The 18,335-nt window shown below is 54.5% G+C and overlaps 2 protein-coding genes across 2 annotated transcripts in view; both read left to right on the top strand.

The window, feature by feature from the left end:
* C2CD3 (C2 domain containing 3 centriole elongation regulator) overlaps positions 1–13,832 on the top strand; it is a 37,916-nt gene extending 24,084 nt beyond the window's left edge. Inside the window, 9 exon segments of the mRNA XM_066571813.1 lie at positions 203–341; positions 991–1,055; positions 1,698–1,909; positions 2,616–2,716; positions 3,646–3,816; positions 5,482–5,690; positions 6,439–7,429; positions 8,048–8,150; positions 13,153–13,832. Coding sequence (XP_066427910.1) covers positions 203–341; positions 991–1,055; positions 1,698–1,909; positions 2,616–2,716; positions 3,646–3,816; positions 5,482–5,690; positions 6,439–7,429; positions 8,048–8,150; positions 13,153–13,416 — 2,255 coding nt within the window. The 3' untranslated portion in view covers positions 13,417–13,832.
* A 1,542-nt stretch (positions 13,833–15,374) lies between these two features.
* Positions 15,375–17,537, top strand: LOC136571436 (putative mitochondrial transporter UCP3). The gene is made up of 6 exons (XM_066571812.1): positions 15,375–15,721; positions 15,836–16,046; positions 16,232–16,429; positions 16,591–16,692; positions 16,781–16,961; positions 17,102–17,537. Exons 1-6 carry the CDS (start codon positions 15,596–15,598, stop codon positions 17,205–17,207), a joined length of 924 nt encoding a protein of 307 aa, XP_066427909.1. The 5' UTR covers positions 15,375–15,595; the 3' UTR covers positions 17,208–17,537.
* The last annotated feature ends 798 nt before the right edge of the window (positions 17,538–18,335 follow it).

Here is an 18,335-nt window from a genome sequence, read left to right as displayed (position 1 = left end):
TTCTGCTCTGTGAAAGGTTCATGTAATGTTTGCTTCCATGGTAAACATAGCATGCTATCAGCTCCACCAGTGAAAAGGAGTATTTTCTAGATGCTGGATTTCTCTGCCAGCCGTGTGGTTTTCATGGCTGAACTGCCTTTAAGTTTTGTTGTCGTTGTTGTTGTTAATTTAAAAGCCTGCATTGAATGGTGTGTAATTTCAGGAAGTCCCCTGACAGAGCGTGAGGTGGCAGCCCCCAGCAGCTGTGTGTCGTTTGCTGTGGCGGGAGCAGATGCTCCAGTCACCACTCCAGTGATAGGAAACACGGACTCACCAGTCTGGGACTTCCAGCAGCAAGCAAGGTGGGAATCACAGACACCCCCCAGACCTGACAGCCAGGCAGGGGGGAAAAGTGCTTGGGGGTTTTTAGCTCAGAGCTGGATACCTGAGCTTAAATTAAAAAAGATTAATTGACTGCTTCAAGGAGCCTCAGCAGATCAAGTCATACATGGCAGTATTCAGGAATGAACCTGTGTGATCCAGTCTTGTGCCTCCTCCAGTGTTTTAAATCTGAGTCCCTTCAAAGAACTTAAAAACTGTTCTACATTGAACACTTCATTTTTCCATTTGTGTATTTTTTATTTCCAGCACTGGAGTTCAAACATTACAGCTTTGAACCATAGCCCCAGTGCTTTGCTGTCACTGTGTTACCGAGTCATGAAATAAACTATTTCTATATTTCTGTTCCCTCACTATTTCTTTGTCCTGTCTTTTAAATGTAGAGCAAGAGTGAGGAGAGGGGAATACTACTTGACTAAGCAGAAGCCCAAACCATGTAGATATGTGTTACACCTTGAGGCTCAATAATTTTGGGGTTTGTTCTGTTCCTGCCCCTATCAGTACAGAAAGAAGCTGGTTTGTCTGGGTAGATAAAACGGCATTGAAACCTCAGAAGCATTTTACTGCTTTTTCCTGCTTTGCATAAAATATTATGGGTTTTGTTCCTAACAGATTATCCAAAGAGCTTCTCCTGGATCCACAGCAAACCTTGGTCTTCAAGGTGTGGCATAAAGCAGGTAAAGTTTGTGGTGCAGTATTAAGAGGAGTCCCTTTCCTTAGGTTTCTTGTATTTCATGCAAGGAAAATAAATTCTGTTAAGTGAATAGGAGAGTAGAATTGTAATGGCATTTTTTGCCTTGTACGAGAAGAATGCTAGAGATAAATACCTGTTCATTTCCTGGCCCTTGGCATCCTCCTTTTCCCCATTAATCTTCTTAAAAGATTTGTATGCTGTATTCTTTGTTCTCTCTGGTTTTATTTTGATGGTGCTCTAGAAGTTGGATTTTCCTGCTGAAAGAAACTCTTACCTGCTTCCTTCTCGTGCTCTTTGTTATTGCTGCAGTTGGTTGAAGTGTGGCCAGCCAGTTGTAGCCAAATACTTTCTTTTTACTTTATATTGAAGTTCAGCTGTCTGATTTTTGCTTCCAGAACAGCCTTTGTGTGTATCCAGAGCCCTGTGTGCACCCAGTGGTTCTCCTGCCAGTCCCTCTCCCTGCCCTGGGCTTTCTCTGTTCTGCAGGGACATTTTTAGCTGAACATGACCCAGGTCCTCCAGATAAGGTCCCCCTGTGGGACAGGATTGTTCTGCACCTGCAGGCTGTGTTTTGGCATTCCTGAAAGGATTGGTGTCAGTGTGCTTTGTGCTGTTCCTTCCGCAGAGTCGGAGCGGGTGCTGGGCTTTGCCTCCGTGGATCTGTCTCCGCTGCTCTCTGGCTTCCAGCTGGTGTGTGGCTGGTACAACATCACCGACTTCAGCGGGCAGTGCCGGGGGCAGATCAAAGTGGCCGTGTCCCCTCTGCAGAGCGTCAGCGGGCTCCGGGAGGAGAGGCAGGCCAGGGCCCGCCGCCCCGGCGCCCTGCAGGGCTCCCCGGTGCGTTCCGCGTCCCCCGCCTCTCCCGCCTCCCTGCACTGAGAGCACTCTGGGCTCCCCACACACTTCACAGCACTCCCGCGGGGCAGGCTGCATGGAAACCGTCTGATTCCTTAGGAATTCTGCTCCAAGGTGCCGTGGTAGCTGTGGCCAGTGCTAGTTACAGCACCCCAGCCAGGTCATGAGCATCCCCCTGGCTTCGCTCTGTGGTTGCTTCGTGGGTGTCAGATTTTTTTAGGGGAATAATCCGTGCATTGGGATGTCTGGGAGCGTGGCATAGTTCTGTTTGCTGCTTTGGGTGACAGCTGGTGCTCAAAAACACACAGTGGATTCACTTTTCATTGGTTAGGAAGCGTCTAATTTGGCAAGAATCTGTTTTTCTGGAATATTTGCCTTTTTTTCGGGGTTTTTCTTTATTCTCTAGACTTCCCAGATATTCTTGGGTGTGTTATAAGCCTCTAAGGCAGCCTTTATCCTACTTTCCATCACTTTGCTATCTGTTAGCATGGAGGGAGTTAGCAAAAGTGTCTGAAATGAAAGTGTTGTGAAATAGTACTTTGGCTCAGGACTGGGAAGTAATTTGAAAATTTAAAGCTGTTTAGAAAGCCTGAGGTTTTGTTAGATCAGCAGGATAATACCTCAATTTCTCTTATTTTCTTATTGTGAAAGACTCACGTGGAGTGTTCCTTTTTGCTTTCCATCCTAGGTGAAGGTCAGCTTTCCAGCATGTCCTGGTAACGCTGCACGCTTGTCCAAGCAGATGCTGGACTCCTTGTCAAAGGAAGTCAGTGTTCCTGCTCGAGAGCAGTAAGTCCTCAGGCTGACAACCTTTTGGTTATTTTCAGGTCTCAGAAATGCCTCTCTACAGCAAATTGGCTCTACTGGAGAAATGGTACACCCTGTCAGAGTGTGTCCACTGTGTTTGGGCTTCAAAATTAGTGGGCATTGCCTTTCCCAGTGAGAGAGAGGTGCAGGAGGAAGCAGTCCTGGGACAGGTTCCTTTTGGCACAGCCCAGATGTTCTTTTCCTTGTCATTGATACTTCCTGCTTTGTTTCATTTGCACCCTGGTAAATAAGGATTTATTTGCCATTGGTAGATGGTAAATAAATAATAATCTAATAAATAAATAAATAATAATAAATTTACCATTGGTAAAAAGGTGCCATTGTTAAAGCTGGCAGGTACTTTCTCCAGGCCCTGATAAGAATGAGGGCTGTGTCTGTATTTGGTTTTATTTTTAGTAAGTGTAAATTAAATAGAGTATTCCTGATGCATCCCCTTTATTTTGGCTCAATTTCTGCCCATGAGCAGTGAATGGGAGCTGGTGAAACGCTGCAGTATTGCATATTACAGGAGTGGGCCTGTCAGACATCCTGCAGTAATTCCTGCCTTCTGTCCCTTCAGATGAGTGGGAGTGCCTTCGTTTATTGTTTGTTTAGCCTACAGAGATGATCCTCTGCCCATATGTGTCCTTGAACTTCAGAGGGACTCTGTGCCACCACTCTGGGATCTGAACAAGTGGCTCGGGAGCTCCCTGCCAGCCCCACTGTTAGCACCTTGACGTTGGTATAAATCCGAGACAGTCAATGCCATTCCTGTGCACATCTGGAGGAACTGGGTTATCCATCAGTGGCTCTTAGTGCATTTCAAGGCACGGGCTGTTCTCAGCTGGCAGCCTCTGCACGGTCAGGGGTTCCAGGCTGGATTTTGGGATTGAACAGAGGGCTGTTTTCAGCAGGACGGGCCCCGCTGGCAGCCAGCCCCCCCGGCACGAGGAGCACATGCAGAACGTGCGCCGCTTCCACGAGTGCCTGCAGCGGGAGGACAGGAACGGGAACGCGTGCCACGCCGCCCGGAGGGACACAGCACCGCCAGCCTCGCGCACGGCGCTGCTCACCGCGCTCAGGTAACGCCTGTAACCCCTCACCGCGCTCGGGAACCCCTGTAACCTCTCACTGTGCCCAGGGAACCCCTCACTGTGCCCCTGTAACCCCTCACCGCGCTCAGGGAACCCCTGTAACCCCTCACTGTGCCCAGGGAACCCCTGTAACCCCTCACTGTGCCCAGGGAACCCCTGTAACCCCTCACTGTGCCCAGGGAACCCCTGTAACCCCTGTAACCCCTCACTGTGCCCAGGGAACCCCTGTAACCCCTCACTGTGCCCAGGGAACCCCTGTAACCCCTCACTGTGCCCAGGGAACCCCTGTAACCCCTCACTGTGCCCAGGGAACCCCTGTAACCCCTCACTGTGCCCAGGGAACCCCTCACTGTGCCCCTGTAACCCCTCACTGTGCTCAGGTAACCCCTGTAACCCCTCACCCTGCTCAGGGAACCCCTGTAACCCCTCACTGTGCCCAGGGAACCCCTGTGACCTCTCATTGTACCCAGGGAACCCCTGTAACCCCTCACTGTGCCCAGGGAACCCCTGTAACCCCTGTAACCCCTCACTGTGCCCAGGGAACCCCTGTAACCCCTCACTGTGCCCAGGGAACCCCTGTAACCCCTCACTGTGCCCAGGGAACCCCTGTAACCCCTCACTGTGCCCAGGGAACCCCTCACTGTGCCCCTGTAACCCCTCACTGTGCTCAGGTAACCCCTGTAACCCCTCACCCTGCTCAGGGAACCCCTGTAACCCCTCACTGTGCCCAGGTAACCCCAGCAGGGCAGGCCCAGCCTCAGGGAGCAGCTTGGCAGTGATGGATCCATTTGTGAGGAGGCAGAAGGGAAAGGGTGTGATGGACACGAGGAGATTGCGGTGTCATTTGAGGCCAGGCTGGAAAATCAGGGGCTGGGTGGGGAGCTCCCCAGCAGGGCTGAGGTGCTGGAGCAGCGTGGTGAGCTGCTGAAGGGGAGCAGCAGCAGCAGCAGTGATTCCAGGTGCAGAGGGAATCCTTGGCTCTGTCCATCCTGGTCCAGAGGGAATCCTTGGCTCTGTCCATCCTGGTGCTGTGAGGGCAGCAGTCCCTTCAGGTGACTTCCACAGGTACAGGGATGAGCCTGTGAGCATTTCTGGGGTGCACAGAGCAGTGTCTCCTTTCCCAGCAGGATGTTTTTCTTCTTGCTCGAAGCACTGTTGTCCTGACTAGATTCTAGGTTAAAATGAGACATGAATTTAGAAGATTAGTATTTACTATCTGTAGGAATATAGGAATGACAGAGACTTCCTGAGGTATTTCATCCCTACCACAAGCAATGCATCTTAGAATCCCTAGATCTTTCATACATAGCAATCCTTAGATTTTTATCAAGCTCAGCCATAAGTCAAGTAATATCCTTGGCTTTATGACTTTTATTGGGAGGTCATCTCAAATCCAACTCCTTTGATTAAGTTTAGAACTAGTTCTATTTTTAGCCTCCAGCCCAAGTTTCACAGCCAAGTCAGGATTTGTTCTGGAGTGTTATCTTCTCACTTAGAGCAACCTTAACACTTGTCTACTGATCTGCTTTTCAATTAAGTTCTTTAATCTTTTATCTGCATATTTACTGTTGTTGGCTAGAATGACCCAGCCTAAACCCAGCTGCCACAGGCTTATTTCCCCCCTCTGACCCAATGTCTTACCACTGCTTGCAGAAAGAACTTGAGTGAGCTGGATGAGGTTCAAAGATACTTCAGTGAGAAGCTGACCAGGTCTTTTCCCGACTTCAGCACGTCCAGACCAGGCCATGAGGAGTGGGAGAGTGACCATCAGGGCTCCATGGGCAGAGAAGTGGATCCCAAAGGCTGCCATCTCTTGGAAAAATCCAGCCAGTTGGTGTCTCAGGTCAGCAGCCTCATCAATGGTGAGTTGTTGCTGTGAGTAGCAAAGTGACAAGGAAATCCAATCCCTGCTGGTGCTTTTAAAACAACTTACCAGGGCAGAGAATAAACTGGAGCCCAGAGCTACAGTTGCTGCCAGTTGGAAAGTTATTCCATGCTTCCTACAGGGAAGCAGCGTTTCCAAGAGATGAAGGGCACATCCCTCTTAGGCCAGAATTTGCCATTCTTCTGCCCCTTTGATCTTCTCTTTTTCCCCACTCTTTATTCTCCAAGGTTTTGCTCTTTTTATGTCCCTTCTCATCCTTAGCAATTGTTTTTACTGCTTTTTTACATGCCTTCCTCTACAGTCTGCTCCAGACTCTTCCTCCACTGTTTCCAAATGTCCCCCATCATTCCCTTGGAGCAGGACTTGCCTCAGAATAGTTGGTCACTTCACCTGATACTGGTGAGCTCAGTTCTCAGAGGATGCAAGCAGTGAATAGGATCTGCTCACTGGGAAACAAAAATAAGTGATTGTGGCTTTTTAAAGAATTTGTAAAAGTTCCCATTCATTTCATCCTGAATGCTTCTGTTTCTTCCTTAGCATTTCTGTTCTCCTGGCCTTGTCAGTGGGGGCAGAGCAGAACACACATCAGCAGTGTTTCCAAGGCTGTGCATGTTTAGCTCCCAGCCATCCTTGCATCTGGGACTTTCTGCCCAAACCCCACATCAATCAGGCTTAAGCTGAACTGTTGCTCCGTGCATTCCCTGATGCTCTTTTTTGTTCACCAGACTTGCAGACTATGACTAAGAACAGCAAGGCGGCCTCTGAGGTGCAGCAGGAGAGCAGCAGGAAGCCGGGTGCCTTGGCTGTGCCCAGCTGGAAGGAGGCAGGAGGCAGCCCTGCAGCTCCTGAGGGCCAGCTGGAGATGCCAGCTGTGCCCAGCGTTCCCAGGGACACGCCGCAGCCGTGCCCTGCTGGCAGAGCCCTGTTTGGGAGACACATGTTGCACCAGCTCCTCGGCCCCATTGTCCCTGAGGATGAGCATCCAGGGGGTGTTGGCCAGGAAAACCAAGGTGCTTTTGCCACCCAGCCACACAGTGAGGAGGAGTATGAAGAAGATGTCATAGAACCACGAACTCTAAATGAAATAACCACCATGACAGACAGGACGAGCCCCTGGTCCAGCATCCTCTCTGAAACAGGGCAGGGGGCTGAGCTGCAGCCTCTGGAGCCCAGGCCTGAAGAGCAGCATTCCATAGATGTGGGCTGTTTCCAGAGAGGGAACAGCAGCACCTTGTCCAGCATGCTGCAAGGGGACAGCCAGAGCCTGCTCGGCGCCCTGAGCCCACCCTTGAGCCCCCACACGGGGGGGAACAGCCCCTGGGGAGCAGCAGGAGACTCCCAGAGAGGGAGCAGCAGCACAGGAACAGCAGCAGGAGACTCCCAGGGCTTCCACAGCCACACAGGAACAGCAGCAGGAGACTTCCAGACCATAAAGAAAAGTGTGGAGCTCCATGCAGGCTCCAAGGAACTGCTGCCATCCTCAGGAGACGTGGGTTTGACCAATCAAAAAGCCACAGAGAGAGGGGAGGAGGAGGAGGATGCTGAGGCTGTAAATGGGGATCATCAAGGCAAGGAAGGAAGTGCTTCTGATGAGAACTGTGCTCAGAGTGTCTCAGCCCAAGCTGGCTCGGAAAGAAACAGCGAGAGCTTCCCTGATGACAGCAGTGAGGACCCAGTAGAAGGCTCAGAAAACCCCATCAAACAAAAAATCACTTTGTATCCTTTACTCTTTCCTGAAACACTTTTGCATTTGAAGACTCTGCTGCTTAGTTAGTGTCCCTGGCCTCGGGACAGAGAAATTTGCTACGTGAAGCTCTTCCCTGGGAAATGAATCCAGGGCTGGTGATCTGGGAGGGGGTTGGAGGACCCCATTATGCTGTTTCACACACTGTAGTGATGGCTTCCTTGAAACTTTTAGCCAACAAATGTTGTGATTTGTGAGGGTCACTTCATTTTGTTGCATTTTCTCTCCGTGTTATTTTCCCCCGTGTGTTATAGCTCTTGTGTTTCTCCTGTATCAAAAGAAACTTGCTTTATTTTGCTTTTAAAATACTTCCTAATGTTTCTTGCACAAATTAGAAATCTTGGATTGAGTGTTGGAATCTTTGCCAGATGAAGCCCTCTGCCAATTTATGAGGTATTGTTTTAAAGTGAGTCAGTGCCCCCTGCTCTGCGAGCCCAGGTAAGAGAACCAAGTGTTCAGAACAGTGGAATACTGATTAAAACAAATTAAATTTGCTGTCTGGGACCTGTTAACAGCTGAGGCTTTTTCCACACCTGGACCTCTGTGCAACTGCCCACTGCCAAAGGTTGTTCCTAAACAGCTCTGCTCAGATCTGATCCTGTGGTTGTTCCCAACTTCTTCCTTCCACCCCAGGAGATGGAAGCCTCCATGAGACTGCTTTGCACGTCTTCCCATCCTTCCACACCTCCAAAAGTGAGTATGGGCTGTCCTTGCCTTTATTGTCCAGCTTAGTCCATTCCTTGAAGCAGGAGCAAAGCTTCTCCCTGCCTTTGCCTGCCAGCTCTCAGCGTAGAGGTGATGGCTTCCCCCAGTGCCGGGTCAGGGGAATGTTCCTGACACCTCTTCTCTCCCTGAGGGTGGTTTTGACATCCATGGCTGTGTCCCCTGTGATCCTTTATGCCTTTCTATCAAGCAGTTGTTCAGCCTGCTCGGGAAATGCTGCTCCATCAGGGTCAGTGGAAGTGCAGGTGCTCACTCTGCCCTTCCTTGTGCTTTAGTGTGAGGTGACATGCCCGGTTCTGAGGAGTTCCAACTTGTGATTGTGGCTTCACATTATCTCCTTTAGATCAGGATGAAATGAGGGAGTTTGCAGCAGGAGGGGGTTCCTGGAGAGGTGTCTCGTGATGATTCTGTGACCCAGGGAGCAGTAGAATGGCTTGAGTGGTTGTTCCCCCTGCAGGAAAGCTGTGGATTGCTGAGGTTTTGCTTTTTTTTATGTTCATAAGGGTTTGTTTACTGCCAGAGGTTTGTGGCTCCAACATCTACATATTTATCTTATTTTCAGTTCATAAAGAGGGGTTATAAAAAGGAGAGTGACTTTTTACACATAGTGATGGGATAAGGGGATAGAGTTTTAAACTAAAAGAGGGGAGATTTGGATTGGATATTGGGAAGTTGTTCCCTGTGAGGGTGGGTAGGCCCTGGCACAGGGTGCCCAGAGCAGCTGGGGCTGCCCCTGGATCCCTGGAAATGTTCCAGGCCAAGCTGGATGGGGCTTGGAGCAGCCTGGGACCGTGGAAGGGGTCCCTGCCCATGGGACACGATAATGAGCCAAGCTTTAAGGTCCCTTCCCACCCAAACCATTCTGGAATTGCACGATCCTTGTCCAGCCCCAGCTCTGCTGTGGGTCTGGGTGTGCAGCAGCTGGGCTGTTTGTTTACCACTCCCAGACAGGGTGATGCCTTTCTTCCTCTCTGTATGACCTGTGAAACAAACACTTCAAGGCACGTTTATGTCACCAGGAGCAGCTTGCCTGATGAATCAAAACAGACTCAGACAGGCTCTGACAGCTCTGAGGTCACAGAAACCTCTGGTTTAATACTAATACCAGCTTTCCTTGAACCCCCTCTCTGCAGCTCTGAACTGAGGGGCTGGAACTACAGCCCTGCAAATTATTACTAATGAGGCAAAATGTTAGCAAGGCACTATGTGGATATTTTGATCTTAAAGCACCTAATTTGAAGATTGGCTGGCACTAATCCTTTGCTGCAGCACTAGTGGGATGTGTGAGACAGGATTTGGTTGTGCCTTGTTCATCATTTCCCTCTGTGAAGAACCAGTTTTTCACTGCTGCCAATACATAGAGCTCAGAACAAAATGCTTCCTCACAGTTTTGTTTTTAGCTGGCCTTTGGGACATCAGCTTCTAAATGTGGCCGTGGCTTGGTTGCGCACAGGTCAGCAAACACCAGGCGTGCAGCAGGGCTGAAACCCGAGCTGCGCTCGGGACCCACCAGAGCCCTGTCTGTCTCACCTGGCAGCTGGCAGACATCCCTGCTAGCCTGGCTCCTGGAATGGCACTGCAGTGCTGAGCTGTGGAGCTGGGCACTCAGAGCACAGGAGCTGGCAGCATTTGAGACAGAAACGCTGTCCCAGCTCCTGCCCTGAGGAGGTGCTGCAGCAGGTCAGGCTCAGCCTGGATGCTGTGACACCTCCCAGGGATCAGAGTTGTGTAGAGCCTCACAAAACCTCTTTGTTTTTTCCTTCTTTTCTCCATGACATCAAACTAACACCTCCCATTCCTGGGGTCCTTCCCAGCTCTTGTCTTCCACACACTGGGGCTTAGAGGATAGGTTTGAAAAATCAGAGCCTTGAGAAACTGTTCCATGAAATGCCAGAATCCCAGAATGGTTTGAATGGGAAAGAGCCTCAAAGATCCTCTTGTCCCACCCCCTGCCATGGGCAGGGACACCTTCCACTGTCCCAGGCTGCTCCAAGCCCTGTCCAGCCTGGCCTTGGGCACTTCCAGGGATCCAGGAACAGGCACAGCTGCTCTGGGCACCCTGTGCCAGGGCCTGCCCACCCTCACAGGGAAGAATTTCTTCCCAGTGTCCCATCTAGCCCTGCCCTCTGGCAGTGGGAAGCCATTCCTCTTGTCCTGGCACTCCAGGCCCTTGGCTAAGGTCCCTCTCCAAATGCAGTGGTTTTTCCCCTCCACCACCACCTCTAGGAATATTCCAGCAGGATAAGAAACTTACATGGAAACCAGTTTTACTCAGAATTATTCATACTTGTGTGTACATAGACTTACCTTCAGTGTGAATTAGAAATAACACAGCCTTGGGCAGGTTCACAAAAACAGCATTTTTCCAAAAATGCCAACAGCAGCAGCAGCCAAAACATCCTTTCTTGCTTGTGTTGTTTCTTCTTGACCTGCTGCATCTTTGTGATTTTCTTGCTGGAAAGCAGGGTGAGGTGGCAGTGCCAGGGTGGGTTGTGGCCTGTTCACACAGATCTGTTCACCCTCCATCCCTGTGCACAAACAGAGCTGAGCCACAGGGCTGAACCGTCCTCTGCCCCCCAGCCTGGAATTCCCTGACCTTGGAAGAGGCTGTGCCCCCCACCATGGCCTGTAACTCCTGGATCTGCTCTAACCCAGCCCCTGGCACCCAGTAATCCCTGGCAGGTTCCAGTCCCAGTGCCATTCCTGCAGGGAGCAGAGTGCAGCGTGACCCACGGTGCACGAGTGCCCTTTCCTCCTGCACCTTCCCAAGGAACACATGTGCTTCCTGGCTGAGCCCCAGGCACTTGGAGCCTGACAGACAGACAGGAGGACACCTAGGAAGGGCACTGACCTGAGCCTGTTCCTGGGTGAGGAGTGCTGTAAACACGACATTTCAGATGTGTGCTCTGGAAACTATGCAGCAGGATCAGACTGGCAGCCAGCATCTGCCTCTGAGGTGGGTCAGAGGAAGGTTTGGAGTCCAAAAAAAGAGCAAGGAGCTGGGGAAGGGGCTGGAGTCCCAGGAGGGGTTGAGGGAGCTGGAAAGGGGCTCAGCCTGGAGTCCAATAAGAAAGGGAAGTGGTTTAAAGTATTTTGCCTACAGGGTCCTGGTGCTGTTTCTCTTGGGAGGGAGCTGGGCACTTTAGGGGTATTAGATGTTAGGAGGCAATTATTGACTGTGAGGGTGGGCAGGCCTGGCACAGGGTGCCCAGAGCAGCTGTGGCTGCCCCTGGATCCCTGGCAGTGCCCAAGGCCAGGCTGGACATTGGGGCTTGGAGCAGCCTGGGACAGTGGAAGGTGTCCCTGCCATGGCAGGGGGGGCACTGCAGGGGCTCTAAGGTCCTTTCCCACCCAAACCATTCTGGCATTCTGTTCCTTACATTGGAAATGGGAGGTGCTGGCTCTCCATCCCTGGCTGTGCAGGACACGTGGGATATGGGAAAGGGAGCTGTGGGGAGGCAGGAAATGCAGTTTCATGCACCTTTGAAATGGGGTTAGTTGGCAGACTGGGGGAGTTTCCTAGAGAGATGCTTTCAGATGCTGTGCAGAACTCAGGGATCAGCACAGAGCCTGGTCACTGCTCCTCTCCAGCCACTCCTGACCTTTGGGCTCCTCCTTGGACAGCAAACAGTGTGGGAAGGATGAGCTGCTGTCCTGTCTCTGGACAGCCCTGTCCAGGGCAGGTGCTTTGCCCAGCAAGCAGCTCTTTCTGCTGGGTTTTAAGCTGCTTCTGTGGCCAGGTCTGCATTTAATCTCTCTTGGCTCCTTGTATTTTGGGTTAGGAAATTCATCCTGGAGAATTGTTAGGAAGAGCAAAGCAAAGGTTCTCCTAATTATCCATGTCTCTTATTTCAGTGCAATAAGAACAGAAGTGTTTTAAAGTATTTTACCTGCAGGCTGGATTGCACAGGTTATCAAACACAGGGACTCTCCTATTCCCAAAAAAGCCATTTCCCTCTCCAGACAGTGCATCTCAAAGTGCACCAAAAGAGGGTCCTGGAGCTGTTTCTCTTGGGAGGGAGCTGGGCACCTCAGGAGACCTTTCCCAAGGCTCAGGGAAGCAGCCCAGGGATGTAGGTGAAAGGCCAGCTTGGCAGATCAGTTTTCCAAAGGACATTCCTGGCCCCCCAGCTTCCTCCCTTAAAGGCTCCAGGAGCAGGATTGCTTTTCTCAGTGCTCCACAGGTGCTGCCCAGCTCTAAACTAGCTGGGGAGAAACGTGGTTTTGTGTGTGCTGAAATTACTCATCTTCTGGTGCTGCAGGAGCATCAGGGACACAGCCAGGCTGCTGGGGGGCTGCTGGCAGGGCACAGAGGAGATGACACCAGTTAAACCAGGGCTTGGGTCCCTGCAGGCACCTGAGCCTGGCCCACCCGTTTAGCATGGACTCACAGGGATGGTTTGGGCTGGGAGGGACCTTAAAGCTTACCCAGCCCCACCCCTTGCCATGGTGCTCCAAGCCCCATCCAGCCTGGCCTTGGGCACTTCCAGGGATCCAGGGGCAGCCACAGCTGCTCTGTGCCAGGGCCTCAGCACCCTCACAGGGAAGAGTTTCTTCCCAATATCTAATCTAATGCTCTCCTCTTTTAGTTTAAACCCCTTCCCTGCCTTGTCCTGTCAGCAGGCTTAGGATTTGTTCTTGACGGAGCATTGCCTCTCCCCTGTGAGATTTGGTCTTCATGGTTCTGGAAATTACAGAGTAAAATAACAATGGAAAGCCAGAATGCAGTCAGGTGCCAGTGACTACAGCACTGCCATTGCTTTGGCTCCATGCAGAGAGACTTTGGCCAGGGGTGGGCACTCACAAGGTCGGAGGTCACACACCAGAGCCCCATTCTGGGATTCAGATCATTCTCTTTCTCACTGGGGTGGTTTTTCCTGTGCATTCAGCTTGCCACCCTGTGCACAGCCCTGTGGCTGGCCACGACACAACGCCAGAGCCCTGAGCCCTGGTGCCTCTCTCCCCAGGGCAGGAGTGGAGCAGTGCCTGCAGGGATCCCCTACCGAAGAGCAGCTCGCCCCAGGCCCAGCGCCCAGCTCTCCGAGGAGGAGGCCAAGAGAATCGCCAGGATCTTCTCTGCTCAGCTCTCCAAGAAGGAATAGCGCTGCCCAGAGACCCTGCACAGCACAGCCTCCTCACCATGCACGGGCTAAGGCAGAGCCCCCCTGGGAAGGGGAGGGGGAGGCCACGGCTTTCAGGCCCTGCTTTTAGTTTGCCTAATTGGTTGGTTCATTAATCCCCTGTTTAGAAGGGCTTAAAGCCTGTGGTCACCCACAGGGAGCTGTGTCCTGTAGGGGCAGGTCCCCAGTGAGCCACACTCCTGTGGGTAATCCATGACCTGTTATCTGCTCTCCAACTAGTCCAGTTTTAGGATTTATTCCTATGAAATAGCCCTTTGAAAAATAGTTGGTGGGCAGCACAATTCTCTGTTTCCACAAGTACCCAAAGTGCTTGTGTGAACACAGGCCAAGGGCACATAAATTCTGGTGGGTGTACAAAAGAGGGTGACTGGAAAGATGAGACTTTTATATTTATATTTAAATTATTTTTGTACACCTTTCAGAGAACAGACTTTGATGCCAACAGAGCTCAGTTATTTTTGTACTGCTATCTCCAGTGTTTGTTTCAATAAAATCCCCTTTTTTCTTGTCAGCCCGTGCAAAGTCTCCCTATGGCAGGGCAGGAACCTTCCTCAAGAGTAGACAGGAGTCTCTCTCACATGAGCTCCAGGTCAGAGAAATGCTGCTGGAAGCTGGGGTGGCCAGGAGCACATGGAAAGAGCAGGGCTTTGCCAAGGAGTCGAGTATCAGCCTGCAGCACAGCCCCATGCGGGCCAAGTCACTTCAATCTGAGCTGCTTTTCAAGCCATGCCTGGCATTCAGGATTTCAGCAGCCAAAGGATCAGCCTCCCTTTTTTCTCCCACTTCTGCAGCAGTGTTTTTTCCAGGGGACACCCTGAAGGCGTCAGCCACTGCTGGCACAGCTTGCCCTGTGCTTGTGGCCCCTTCCCCTGCCCTTGCTGCGTGGGGATGGAAGGCAGAGGCACCCAGTGTCCCCTGGAAGGACAGGAGTGACGTGCAGGCTGCTTTCTCCTGGTGGCATGCCCAAAAAAGACTGGGGCAGGATGCCAGCTGGGCTGGGCTGGCTGCCACAGAGGTCACAGCACTGACCCCGAGCTGTATCTCGGGCATGAGGTAAACACGTCTTCCTTTCAGGTTGGGTCAGCCATGGAGCCGGGCAGGAAAACAAGGCAGGAGCCAGCTGGAGAGGGCTGTTGGTGCCAGGCAGCTTTGCTCTGGAGCCCGAGGGATGGGGCCAAGGTGGCTCCAGGTGTCAGGGCCTCGTGCCCATGGAGCTCAGGTGTGAGTGTGGAGGCTCAGGGCACATCCTGAGGGACCCTTCTGCCTGTGGGGCACCAAGGGTTAAACTCAGGGTTTTTAAAGGAGGCAAAGGGGTCTTTCTTCACTCCACCTTGGCCTCCAGCCTCTGGTCCTGAGCCCAGCCTCCTGGTAGCCTCAGACCCAGCGCTCAGCCACACTCAGGGTGCCATGGGTTTGGTGGTGGATGTCACTCCAGGGTGCTCACCCAGCTCCACGGGAGCTTGGGAACACGTTCCACCATGCAGGGACAATCCTGCTGGGAGCTCAGCAGCTCTCTGGGGTGCATTGAGGCTCGTGGTCTGTGTCAGGCAAAGGGATCCAGCCTGCCCTGCACAAGAGCCCAGTGCTGCACTGCCCTCAAACCACTTGGTAAGCTTTGGGGTGAGGGTTTCTGCATCTCGTCCTTCCCAGAGTGGTTTTAGGGTAAAAACCCACATTCCTCCCCAGGTCAGTGCAGGGGGTCTGGGCAGGAGCCCCCTCCCCATGCCCGAGCCCCGGGAGGGGGCAGGGGGCTGAAGCAGCCACCTCAGTCGGGTGCCAGGTGACCCAGTCCCATCAAGTGAAATGCCACCGGGGGAACACTGTTTTCCTGTCACCCGATCCTGGCTGCTGCAATGTCCTGGGTGCTATATAAGGGTGGGGCCAGGGGGCCGTCTCCCAGGCACTGCCTGTGCAAGGCAGGAGCTGGAACACCGAGGTCCCCACGGTGAGGGCACGGAGGGACGTGCCTCGGGCAGGTCACTCGGGGGAGATGATCTCACCCAGCGTCCCCTCTTGTGCCTGGGGTGGGTCAGGGAAGGGTGGGCATCGGTGATCCCATGCTGAGCAAGCCCCGTGCCTCAGTTTCCCTGCGGTAGACGGGGGCAGACAGGGCAGGATATGGATTTTGGGACTGACCAAAGGCACCAAGAGCCACCACGGCACATCATCATCATCCCCTCTGTCGCCGAATAGGACAGCCACGTGAAGCCCTGTCCTGACGCACGCCGCTGGCTGCCCCACAAACCCTCCTCTCCTTCCAGCCCCTGTGCCACCATGGTGGGTCTGAAGCCCCCCGAGGTGCCCCCGCCGGCCGCCGTGAAGTTCGTGAGCGCGGGGATGGCGGGCTGCATCGCCGACCTGTGCACCTTCCCCCTGGACACCGCCAAGGTGCGCCTGCAGGTACGATCCCAAACCCGGGCAGAGGGAGCGACAGGGAGCATCCTGGGACTGCCCCGGAGCTGGGCGCACCTGGGGGGGAGCAGAAGGTGGGGTGACACGGTGGGCACCCCGCAGATCCAGGGCGAGGTGAGGATCCCCCGCACGGTCAGCTCGGTGGAGTACCGGGGCGTTCTGGGCACGCTGAGCACCATGGTGAGGACGGAGGGAGCACGCAGCCTGTACAGCGGGCTGGCAGCCGGGCTGCAGCGCCAGATGAGCTTCGCCTCCATCCGCATCGGCCTCTACGACTCCGTGAAGCAGCTCTACACCCCCAAGGGCGCTGAGAGTGAGTGTCCGGGAATTCCCCGTGCCCCCCTTCCCGAGGCACTGCCCTTTCCCAGAGAGGGGCTCACCCTGGGGGCACAGCCCCCCGAGATGCCCCTCTGTGCGGCACCACAGGCCACTCACCCTGGGGTCCCTGAGGGCTGGGGGACCCGCAGGGCCGGGTGTCCCAATACCTGTCCTCTGCAGACACAGGCATGGCCACGCGGCTCCTGGCTGGCTGCACCACGGGCGCCGTGGCCGTGGCCTGCGCCCAGCCCACCGACGTGGTCAAGGTGCGGTTCCAGGCCAGCGGGGCGCAGTGGGACAGCGCCCGGCGCTACAGCGGCACCGTGGATGCCTACCGCACCATCGCCAGGGAGGAGGGCGTCCGCGGCCTCTGGAGAGGTGGGCCTGGGAACGGGATGGGGGCAGTGGAACGGAAATGGCGACGAGAAAGGGCAGAAGGACGGGGGCAGCAGGGCTGGGGCACCTGCCCAGGATGCTCCAGTCGGGGCTGTGAGCAGCAGTCCCAACGCTACCACCCTCCCTCCCTCCCTCCCGCGCAGGGACGCTGCCCAACATCGCCCGCAATGCCATCATCAACTGCGGCGAGCTCGTCACCTACGACCTGCTCAAGGACGCGCTGCTGCGGGCGCAGCTCATGACAGGTGAGCAGGGCGCGGGGGACACGGCCGGGCGCCATCCCCGTCCCTCTGTCCCTGCAGCGTCCAACGCCCGGCTCTGCCCCTCCCTCAGACAACGTCCCGTGCCACTTCGTGGCCGCCTTCGGCGCCGGCTTCTGCGCCACGGTGGTGGCGTCCCCGGTGGACGTGGTGAAGACGCGGTACATGAACGCCAGCCCCGGGCAGTACCGCAACGCCCTGAGCTGCCTGCTGGCCCTGCTCATGCAGGACGGCCCCGCCGGCCTCTACAAGGGGTGAGTCGAGCTCCTGCCTGCGGTCACCGCACGGGCACAGAACCCCAAAGGCCCCAACCCAGGTGCAGGGCTCGGGGGAGGGATCCCCGCTTTGGGGATGTCCCCGGCACATCCCCTCAGCCCCGCTTTTGCCCGCACAGCTTCGTCCCGTCCTTCCTGCGGCTGGGCTCCTGGAACGTGGTGATGTTCGTGTCCTACGAGCAGCTGCAGCGGCTGATGGTGCTGGCACGGCCGGCGCTGGCCTGAGCCCCCGGCGGCCCGGGCCGGCCCGGCGAGGCTCACATCAATTATATTAATTGCCCGAGCGCCGGGGAGCAGCGGAGCCACAGGCCCGGGGAGGGACCCGAGGGACGCGGGGAGAAGGATGCTGTAGGAGGAGAAGCGTGGGAGAACAGAGGTTTTCGGAGAAAAGTTTTAAGGGACGGAGGAAAAAGTGTTTGTTGGCTTTCCAGGCGGGAAGAGCAGCACTTCCCGAGGGCGGTGGTGTGGGCAGGCGGGACCAAGCTGAGGGCCAGGGAATTCCCGTTGTTCCTTACTGGCGCTTCCAATAAATCGCCCCTATGGGGTCTGATCACAGCGTGGCTCAGGATTCCTTGTTGGGGTGTTTAGGGTCATTGTGCCAGCTCTACATGTGACACCAGTCAGGCTGACATTCTCTCTCATTTCTGCTGCACGGAACAACTTCCCATTGATCTCTAATTATTCAGGTCATTGTCACCATCACGAACAGCAGCTCAACCTTCTGCCCTGCCAAGGCAGCAGATCCTTGACCCACGGCCATCTCTCTAAAGCCTCAGATGGTCCCTTTATGGGACAGCGAAGATGTGTATCCCAAGCAGGAGAGGACACAGAATTCCCTCTCCCCGTTTCCCAAGCATAAGACGGTTGGGAATTGCTTTCTTCCCACGGGTCACTGGCAGGAACAAGGTTCCCTCTGCTATCACTCCATCTTTAGCACCCCATTTATTTGTCACAGATGCTCAGTTCTATTTCGGGGACTCCCGTCACACAGCTGATGACTGTGACCAGAAGCACATTCCCAGGCGGTTTTTCCCCCTGGGAGCAGCAGGAATGCCCAAGGGCGGCTGCTGTCCCGGGAGAAGGTGGCAGGGCCGCGGTTCCGCCCCGCAGAAGGCGGGGCCGCTCTCTCTGCCCCGTCCCGGTGCCGGGATCGGGGACAATGCCCCGGCTCGGGCGGCAGCCCTGGCCGGGAGCGAGCGAGCGGAGGGGGCGGAGGCGCGCAGGGGCCGCGCGGGCGGTGGCACCCACGGGGGCCGTGCGCGCTCTCGGCGCTGCCGCGGGGACCCCGGGCCCCTGGGCGGGACGAGCTTGTGCCGGCACTTGCGGCCGTCTGGGACCGCGTTCCGCGGAGCG

The sequence above is a fragment of the Molothrus aeneus genome, chromosome 2 (assembly GCF_037042795.1).
Source record: "Molothrus aeneus isolate 106 chromosome 2, BPBGC_Maene_1.0, whole genome shotgun sequence".
Taxonomy (NCBI): domain Eukaryota; kingdom Metazoa; phylum Chordata; class Aves; order Passeriformes; family Icteridae; genus Molothrus; species Molothrus aeneus.
The sequence above is the reverse complement of the archived record's forward strand: the minus strand, read 5'-3'. Positions and strand labels throughout refer to the sequence as shown.